Here is a 9,521-nt window from a genome sequence, read left to right as displayed (position 1 = left end):
AGAGACCCCTTTGAAGCCCCCACAGCGTGGAAAAACGTGTAATGGGGAGGTGAGAAAACTAGCTCTGGAAGGGGAGGTGATGAGAGATGTCTCTGTGTGTGAGGTTATTCCGTACTCTGGTGGTGACAGCCGTGTCCTCTGTAATGAAAAGCACCGGAGAAATGCCATGCTCGGACACAAACTCATTGGCAGAAGCGGCTGGCCCCAAGGGATGTTGTCTGACCGGTGATTTCCATACTTCGCCTCCCTCCAGGCGACTCGCCGGCTCGAACCGACTTTGGAACCGGCTCTTTCTCCGTGTAAACGCGGCCGAGCGCCGCGTGCTCCGGCCGCAGGTAGGGCTGGGCAGCAGCTAACAAGCAACTTTTCCCTGGGCTGAGCCGAGCCCCGCCCCGCCCCGCCCTGCCGGGGGTGGGTGGCGTTTGCCCCCCCCCCCTCCTCCTCCTTGTCCCTTTAAGGGCCTGGGTAAACTTTTTCCTGCTGCCTCCAGGCGGCCCCGTCACATCCGCTGGCCGGAGCCCGGCGGGGAAGTTTCTTGGCGCTTGTTCCCAGCCCAAACTCTTGGGTCCCGCCGCTGCGCGCGAAGCGCCCCCCAGGCTCTGGCGGGGGCAGCGGTGGGGCGCGTGCGAGGAGGCGCCGGGGTGCGAGATGAAGCCGGGGCGTGGGGAAGCCGGAGCCGCCGCCCTCCTCCTCCTCCTCCACCACCTTCCCGGCTGCTGCAGCCCCAGGCGGCTGCTCTCTCCTGCCTGAGCCGCCGAGCGCCCCGCTGCCGCCGGGATGGGGACGTTGCCCGCGGCTCCCTGCCTCCTGCTGCTCCTGGCTGGCGCTGCCGGGCTGGGCCGGCCTCGCTTCTCCTTCCCCCTGCGGGTGTCTCCGCCGGCCGCCCCGGGGAACGGCTCCGGGAGCACCCGCCACCTGGCCCCCCTCGGCGAGGCGGACGGCTTGGCCTTAGCCTCGGAGCCCGGGGCCGCCGTCAGCTTCTTGGCCATGGTGGAGAATCTGCAGGGAGACTCCGGCCGGGGCTACTACCTGGAGATGCTGATCGGGACCCCGCCGCAGAAGGTGAGACTCCCCCGCCGCGCGCGGGCGGGGCTCCCCGGGGCAAGCGACTTGCCTCCCACCGGGGCTGGAGCCCCGCCTGCTACCCCCGCGCCTGCCGGCTGCCCCCCGCCCCAGCGTGCAGGGCGCTGCGCCCCACGGGCGCGTCGAGGAGGAAAGGTTCTTGGGTGGGGGCAGGTCGGGGGGCGTTAGACGCCTGTCGCCGTTCTTCCCATGCTGGCCAGCTACCCCCGGGGAGGAGTTTTCCTGAGTTTCCTCCTCCCCGGAGCAACGTTCTCCTCCAGCTCCCCAGGGAGTGAGACCGGGCTCAGCTGAGCTGCCACGGGTGCAGGGGACGGTGCACCTTCCTTTAAGGGGGGCCTTCTTCCTTAATAAAGGCACTGGTGCCGCCGCTCACAGGTGAGGTCCCTTGCCGAAGGGGTTGTGCATGAGCTCAGTTTAAAAGCACTATTCAAAAGGAGATCGATCTATTTATATACACGCGCTATTGAAGGGACCCCAGAGACCCTTCTCATGTAGTTTGGAGGACTAGAGAGGTCCCTTTGATTGCTTATGGAGAGGAGGAAAAGTCATTCCTGGCTTCGTCGTCTTTTTCTCTTTTTTTTTTCTTTTCTTTTTTTGATAACATTGGAAGACCTTAAATATCATCAGCATGTTGGTGAGTTAGACGTGACTGTTACACATGTGAGCGATGACGGCAAGTGTTGAAGGACTGGATTGACTTCCCCACCCCCTTGTTGCCTTTTAATTGCAGTATTGTTAGGTGGCGAAAAACAGAGAAACGAAAAGATAGTGTATTGCCCTCGTGCTAAGTACAGTTATACCGCTTGCAACTTTTCTGAAAGGCAGCATTTCCATTCATTGGCACTTTGCATGAAAAACAAATGTCCTCAGGCACAGTAATTTTAAGGAAATCCTGCAGAGCCGGTCTTTTTATTTCAAACTGTTTGATGTCAATTTGATTTGAAACAAGTTTCTCTGTCAGTCAAAAATATTGTATTTAACATACCTTATCTTATTTTCGAAGTCAGCCTTGAGGTGTGATGGAGTAGGCTGACTGCCAGACGCTCCTGATCCCCCGCATAGAGATTACTCAACCACTCTTACTAAATTAAGTACTACAGTAATGCAAAGTTTTAAAACATCTTACATTTTATTTAAAATGTAGCCTCTATACTGCTAATAGTTAAAGAATGCACTTCCTGTGGTTGGAATTATTCCTCCTTCTTGCCCCCTCCCCTTACAAATTCTTTCAAAAGTGTTGAAAACTTGGTTGTTCTTTCATCTGTGTCATGTGAAGCCTTGGTGGACTGTTGGTGGGGATGACTTGTCAGCTGAGAAGGATTAATCTTCCAAAAGCCCTTGGGGCTTTGTGTCATTTTCTTCCCCTCAAGTTTAGTACTCCCACTCTTTTAATGAGATTTAAGTGAATGAAGGGACCCTATGTAGGTGAAAATGTTTTTATTTTATTTTATTTTTTATTCTGACTTCTTACCATAATGAAAAGTTAGTCAGTCATATAGATACTTAGTAAAAAGGAAAAGTTCAGCTAATAAGCCCTCTCTGGGCTTGTGTATAATAATTTTTCTGCTTTGATAGAAGAGGATTGGCCTAATTGCCATTCTGACTAATTGAAATGTATTACAGTAGGTAATAAAGCAGTACATGGATTCAGACAGAGTTGGATAGTTTTATGATAAATACATGTTATGGGGGCAACTTAGATCTGATGCATCAGATCTTTCACTTGATTGCCCCTGGGTTCAAGAAGAATTTTTTCCTCGATACTGAATGCTGCCCAGGGTGTGGGGGAGTGTGTCTTCCACTACTCTATGGAATGTCCAATACTGTCTTCTGTGAGATTCAAGATATCAGACTTGATCATATCAATAATCTGATCCTGTGTGCCTTAAACTACAACACAACTGTATGTAGAAAAAGATAAAGAAACAGCATATGAATATCTCTTACCTATACACTTTTAGTGGTTCTGAAATAAGAAGAAAAACAAAATTATGGAGATTCATGTAGACCTTCAGGAATAATATTACTAAGAAAGATGTTCCTTATTTCAATTATATGCCCCAAGTCCTTACCCATAAGTGATATTACTTTAACTGTTAAGTGTATTACAAGTAATGTAAAATTTAAAATAAACTTGGTCATCATTTTACATCTGAAATTGGGTTTAAAGTTTAACTCACTGTAAACTGAATTTTCTCAGAGTGAAACATGATCCCATTGATGATTATAAGTAAAGTCATGGATATGCTTAAATGTTTGCAGGATCAAGACTTAAAAAAAAAAAAAGTTTCAGCTGAACAAGTGAGGTGCTTTACACACCTCCTTCTCTGCTTGACTCTGAAATGGCAAACATATATCTGATGCAAGTGTACCTCACAGTGAAGAGTATAAACTGATAAGCAACTAAAAGGTAGTATATCTCGTCCTCTTTCAGCCTCTATGAAAGATGATGATTTATAGCACAGTATCCCAAAAATATCAGGACAGCAATTTAGCTGCCAATCCACCCTCATTCTATTACCAGTAGATTCAAGTGCACATACGTTCTTTGAGAATTATTTGAAAGCTAAAAATGTCATGGTGTTTTGAGGAATGTTATTATATGTGTCTTTTATTTCATGGAGTTGTCCTGTTTCTGATGAATGGTGTACTTTATGGCTGCCTGCTATTCCAAATCTGAAGATTATAATATGAGTTGGCAAGAAGGCATTGACTGCACTAGTCTAATTTTTTATTTCTTTAAATAATCTGGAAACAGATTAAATGCCTTTACTCAATATTGTATTATTTTTGCAAGCCTCGAAATGGAAGCTATAAGCACTTTGATAAGTGGAATGAAAAATTGTCTAGTTTTATTTGTTTTCCATGTATTTTTACTAAAGCGTTGTCTACTTTGCTCCTTCCTACAGTTTTTGACAAACAAACAAGAGACAGAAGCCTAACTTTAAAAAAAACAAACAAACAAACCACATTTTCCCCAGATTCCTCTCGTGAGTCTATCTTGATCGTTCTTAACATTTGCAGAGTAGCACTTTCCTCAGATTACACCCATCTTGTTATCCTCTCATCCCATTGTGTTCCCAAATTGTGCCTATATTGAGACTACACAAATATTTTTCTTGTAACTTTAATGCAAAAGGGTGGGTGGAGGAACTATGTACCTCTGAGTAGTCAGCATGATGCAGCTGAGTTTTGATCAGTTGCCACTGAAACCGTGGTGGAACTTGAATTTTATTCTAGTGACCAAACATCTGTTTTATGCACTCAGTTCAGTTTAATTATTAATGCGAAGCATGAAAGCAGCTTTTGTAATGGCAGTTTGTTCTGCTCAGAGGGTCAGCAAAAATCTGACCTATAACTGGCATTTAGAAAGTTGTATTAAGGATAAAGCGGTTATTGGAACTAACTGTCTTCATTGCAAACTATGAATTCCAATTTCCGTAAGATTAACTGGAGACAGTCCCTCTGTCACTGTCCAACTACAAAAAAACCGAGGAATATGTATTAAATACCTTAACTATGTGTTGGGCACTTAAAATTTGTGGCTTGATGTTTCAAAGGTTATAAATTCTGACAGTTCTGGATTCAGTTCCGGGTATGGTGATGGGAAAGTAATTGCTGCCAGTGAGGAGTGACAAGAGGGGCTGAAGACTTGTGGTGATAGGATAGGACAGAAAAAGGGAGGCCAATGGTGTAAACGCCAGTTGAACTAGGGTAGTATAGCAGATTATTACAGGCTAAATCAGTGGGCAGTGGTGGTAGGGAAGGGAAATAAGGGATAGAACTAGGCTTTGAATGAGTGGGTGAAAACTGGAAGGAAAACCTAGGATGGAATCAGCAGAGTAAGGAATGTTTTTTAAAAACCATACACACACAGGAGCATGGCCTCTGGGGACGGGTGATGCTATGTGAACCTGCTAGACTACCTTTGACATAAAACCTTAAATAGTCATGGACCTGACAAGTTGTGTGCCAGGGTAGATTAAAAAGTACTATATGTTGCATCAACACATAGGAAGTATTTTTCTGGAAAGCATCTTCTACTCTGTGGGCTTGTCTAGACATGTTAGCCAATACATTTAAATTAACATGATTTTAAACAAGACTTTGGACCTGCTATGGTTAAAGCAAGTCTGTGACACCCCGTACCCCATGTTCACCCCTTTTATATGGTTATGATATATTTTCTACAAAGTATGCCTTGTGAGGTATTGTTTGAATACACATGATCTGCTGAACATCATTGTCCTGTTATGATGTGTGTAACAACACTGCATGTGAAACTGAGATTTTACTGCATAATATTACTAAAATGTGCTATGGTTTTGGGAAATGCGGAGAATTGCTCCTCAGGGACAACACAAAAGACTGAGCACAGGTGCCGAGAAACTATTAACTGCTTAATTGGGCATTCACCAGCAGGAGGGAAGGTATAAACAGAGTATTTACAATTCCTCTGAAGGATGGTTTGCAGAGCACATATGCAGTGGAAGTGCCTACCCCTGCGATCCAGCAAGGATTTTTCCAGTACAAAGAGTTGGGGTATAAGAGAGGTGGAGAGAGGAGAAGGGCCCTGTCCACCTCTCCTCTCCTCGCCACCACTTTTCTCTCTGCTTATGACATCAACGAATATCTAAGGGCACTGAATCAGGGGGAGGGAGGTCCCAGGCTGAAAGGAAATCCAGCCTGTGAATTGATGACTGTGAATTGCCTGCAACATCTGGTGGGTGAGAGAGCTGTTTGCTTCAAATCTTAATTAGCTTGGTAAAGTTTAAGAATTAGATTACAGTTCTATCTTTTATTTTGTAACCAATTCTGACTTTTATGCCTTATCACTTATAATCACTTAAAATCTATCTTTCTGTAGCTAATAAACTTGTTCTATTGTTTTATCAAAACCAGTGTGTTTGTTTGGGGAATCTCTACTCAGGTTAACAAAGGCTGGTGCATAATCATTTCCTTTGATGGAATGATGGACTATTAATGAGCTTGTGCTGGCCAGAACTCTACTGAAGAGTGCAAGACACACATTTCTGAGGGGCAAGGCTGGGGACTGGAGTTATGTGGGTGTCACCCTGTATATAATTTGTGGGTGGCTGGCCATAGCATTCATGTATCCATCAGAGTGATTTTTACATGCTGGTGGCTGTGAGTGAACAGAGCCTGTAGGGGTTGCTGTTCACCACCAAAGCAGTGTAAAAGACCTCTCTGGCTGTAGGATTAACATAAGAATGGCCAAGGATCAAGGGGACACAGCAGTCCAGTGGCCCAGATTGCATCCTGGGGAATGTCACAAAGTCATATTTGAAAATGTGTTAGCTGGTCATGGTCAAGCCGAGGTACTCCTCTAGCAGGAAGCTGAGTACAGTAACACATCTATATTTCAATATCTGCTAATAGGAGTCAAAATTCCTTTTTATCTTTTCTCTATTGCTGTGAAGTGTGACTTTATTCGTAGTTAGAGTGAATTTGAGAGGGAAATGGCTCCCAGCCCCTTTTCTGCATGGATTTTGGTTTGGGTTCAGGTCTTGTAAGAGCACAAGATAATATTCAGCAGTTCCATCCTGTAATTTGTAAGCATCATATTCATCTTAAGAAGAAAAGTGTTTTTTCTGTCAGACACAGCATTTCTACAACTTTGTCTAACCTCTCACTGCTTTTCCGACTTAGCTTTTGTAATGTAAAGAAGCATGTGTTTCAGATGGTTCTGTTTTACTTTAAAAATATACCCTACTAAAATCAAAAAAGGAATTATCTTTTTATAGTCTATTCTGTGTGCAAATTTGAGTAATGCTATCTGAGGAATTGAAAGAAAAAAAAAAAACTGCTTTAAAGCAAAGTACCATGCAGTGGCGGTGTAGCCATTTTGGTCCCAGGATATTAGAGAGACAAGGTAGGTGAAGTAATATCTTAAGGTCACTGAGGAGACAGACGAGCTTACACAGAGCTCTTCATCAACAAAAGTTGGTCCAATAAAAGATATTACCTCACCCACCTTGTCTCTCTCATAAAGCAGAGTAGTTTAGTTACCTCAAGGAGAAAAGTGGGTTTGACTTAATGTCACTGTCTTTACTTTTCAAACTGGGAAGAAGCTTTAAAATAACAGCATAGACAGAGCGCGTGCTCGCTCTCTCACTCACTCGCTTTCTGTGTGTCTTGATTCTATAATGACACCTAGGACCATGGTCTCTGAGAGCCTCTCAAGAGAACTAAAAACATAATAGTCCAGTGGTCTAACTTCCTTTGCCCAAGGCAGTTTGGATTGTCATTGTTTCCTTCTCTCCCCTCCCCCATTATTGCTTCCCTCTTTCTTTCTTTTTTGCCTTGACCTGCTTCTCCTCCCTTTTTTTATTTTTTTTTCTTCTTTTCTTATTGGCGTCTTATTTTCTGGAAAAATAAACCATGTATTGGGGAACAAACTGTTCTTCCTGCTCTGTAGCTTTCCTCCTGAGATGCAGATTTTTGGCTTCTAGTTTAACAAGATGATCTAGGAAGGTTCCATGTTCATACGGTACACAAACGCCCCACTTACATTATGAAGAAATTGTGCATGGGAGAGAGGGGATTTCCACAAAAGGTAACTTTAAAAAGTTGGATGAAAAATTTCCTATTAACTGAAAAAAATTATAGTGCATCAAATACAATTAATGTGTCATAATTAAAAGGCTCTGTTTTAAAGGGGTACTGTCAAGATGATTACACTTACCTATGTTTTCTAATAAGTTATGAAGAATAAATTAGACTTTTAAAAATTGTTACTTTCCTTCTAAGTCTGTACTTAATTCAGTTTGACTACTGCAATTAAACTGCCAGTAAAACAGAACGTAACCAGCTGTCTCTCTCTTTCATGCGTTAGCACAAACTGCTGTTATAGATGGCTTGTATATGTTCAAAAAAGTTTAAATCACATATAAAACAATGAAGTTGACACTGATTTGTTTAAACTAAAAAGATAATCATATTACAATCATATTTAGTAACCTTCTTCCCTTTTTAATAATACACAAATGAACCCATATTTGGGGCTAAACTACTTGACATCACTTTTGTTCATTATGATATGGACTATCAGACTTCCCTTTTTTTTTTAAAAAAAAAAAAAACAAAAAAAGGACAGTTTTATCCTAAGTAATTTAGTTTCTTATAAGTTACCAAACTGGTAACAGAACATACATGTAAGTTTGGACATTGTAAATAATTACAGATCAGCACAAAGTGGGATTGGTACTGCATCCCTTACACAAAGCTCCCACTGATTTCTGGAGAGGTTACTAGGGAGCAAGGGATCTAGAATTGGGCTGAGTAGCTCGCAGTATTGCCAAAGCCAAGCATTCAAAGCAGATATTGGTTTTAAAGTGTGTGTGTGTGTGTGTTTGAGCTGTTACTCAAGTCACATGTACAAAATTTTTCTCTACAAGCCTGAGGGCTAGAAATCTTGTTTGTTTTTTATTTAAATGAAAGCTGAAAATCAAACAGCATTGATCTGGGAGCTGGAGCTTTAAGCAAACATCAAATATCACAAGGCTTGCAATGAAATTGTGAGATAGTGTTGCCAACTTTCTAATCACACAAAACTGAATACCCCTGGCCCTTCTCCAAGGCCATGCTTCCCACTCACTCCATTTTCCCCCCTCGCTCCATTTCTCACTCTCCCCCACCCTCACTCACATTCACTGGGCTGGGGCAGGAGCTTGGGGTGTGGGAGAGGGTGAGGGCTCCGGCTGGGGGTGTGGACTTGGGGGTGGGACTAGAAATGAGGGGTTCAGGGTGCAGGAGGGGGTTGGAGTGTGGGCCAGCACATCCCTTGGCCCGCGCTGCTTCCCGCTGCCCCCATTGGCCTGGAGCGGCGAATCGTGGCCAGTGGGAGCTGCGATTGGCCAAACCTCTGGACTCAGCAGGTAAACAAACGAGCCTGGCCTGCCAGGTGGCTTACCCTGGCAGCTGTGGGCCAAAGGTTGCCGATCCCTGCTTTACTCTCTTGAACAGTCCCATGGGCTTAAAATAGGTAAGTTGTGTAGGCTCAAAAAGTGGCTGCCAAAGCTACAATGGCATTTATGATTACACCTCAAAAAAAAAACAGGTGGAGAGTGTAGCAAGGGCTCAGGCTTTTATGTTGTTAGATTATTTTATTTTTTATTATCACTGAGTTATCTAATTCATTGCTCTCTACCATGTTAGAGGGCTTTCCCTCAACCCTCCCACTTCTCTGGTTCTTGTCACACAGACAGCAAGCAGCAAAAGACCAGAAGTCTGAAGTGCAGACAATGCGATGTTTATTGGGGTTAGTTTCCAAGCAAGCATATTCCGAAGCCCTTCACACCAGTTGGGCTTATCCCTATATGCCAATAGTGTGTTCCCAAGTGTTGTTTCCCCCCCCCCCCCCCTTTCCAGTTCTGGCACCTCAGAGCATTTACCCCGTGTACCCTTCCCAGCTCTGA

General features: G+C 44.0%; 1 protein-coding gene across 5 annotated transcripts in view; it reads left to right on the top strand.

Moving 5' to 3' along the window:
• Window positions 1-616: 616 nt before the first annotated feature.
• Window positions 617-9,521, top strand: part of BACE2 (beta-secretase 2) — a 114,930-nt gene continuing 106,025 nt past the window's right edge. For 3 of the 5 annotated variants that reach the window (XM_074969711.1, XM_074969729.1, XM_074969720.1), the window contains exon 1: window positions 620-1,062. In XM_074969711.1, the coding sequence (XP_074825812.1) occupies window positions 778-1,062 (285 nt within the window). In that variant the 5' untranslated portion in view covers window positions 620-777. Of the gene's footprint in view, window positions 1,063-9,521 lie in introns of all 5 variants that reach the window. The other 2 variants (XM_074969736.1, XM_074969706.1) reach the window with 2 other exon arrangements.

This window comes from Natator depressus, chromosome 1 (genome assembly GCF_965152275.1).
Source record: "Natator depressus isolate rNatDep1 chromosome 1, rNatDep2.hap1, whole genome shotgun sequence".
NCBI classification, from domain to species: Eukaryota; Metazoa; Chordata; order Testudines; family Cheloniidae; genus Natator; species Natator depressus.
This window is presented reverse-complemented; position numbering and strand designations above follow the sequence as displayed.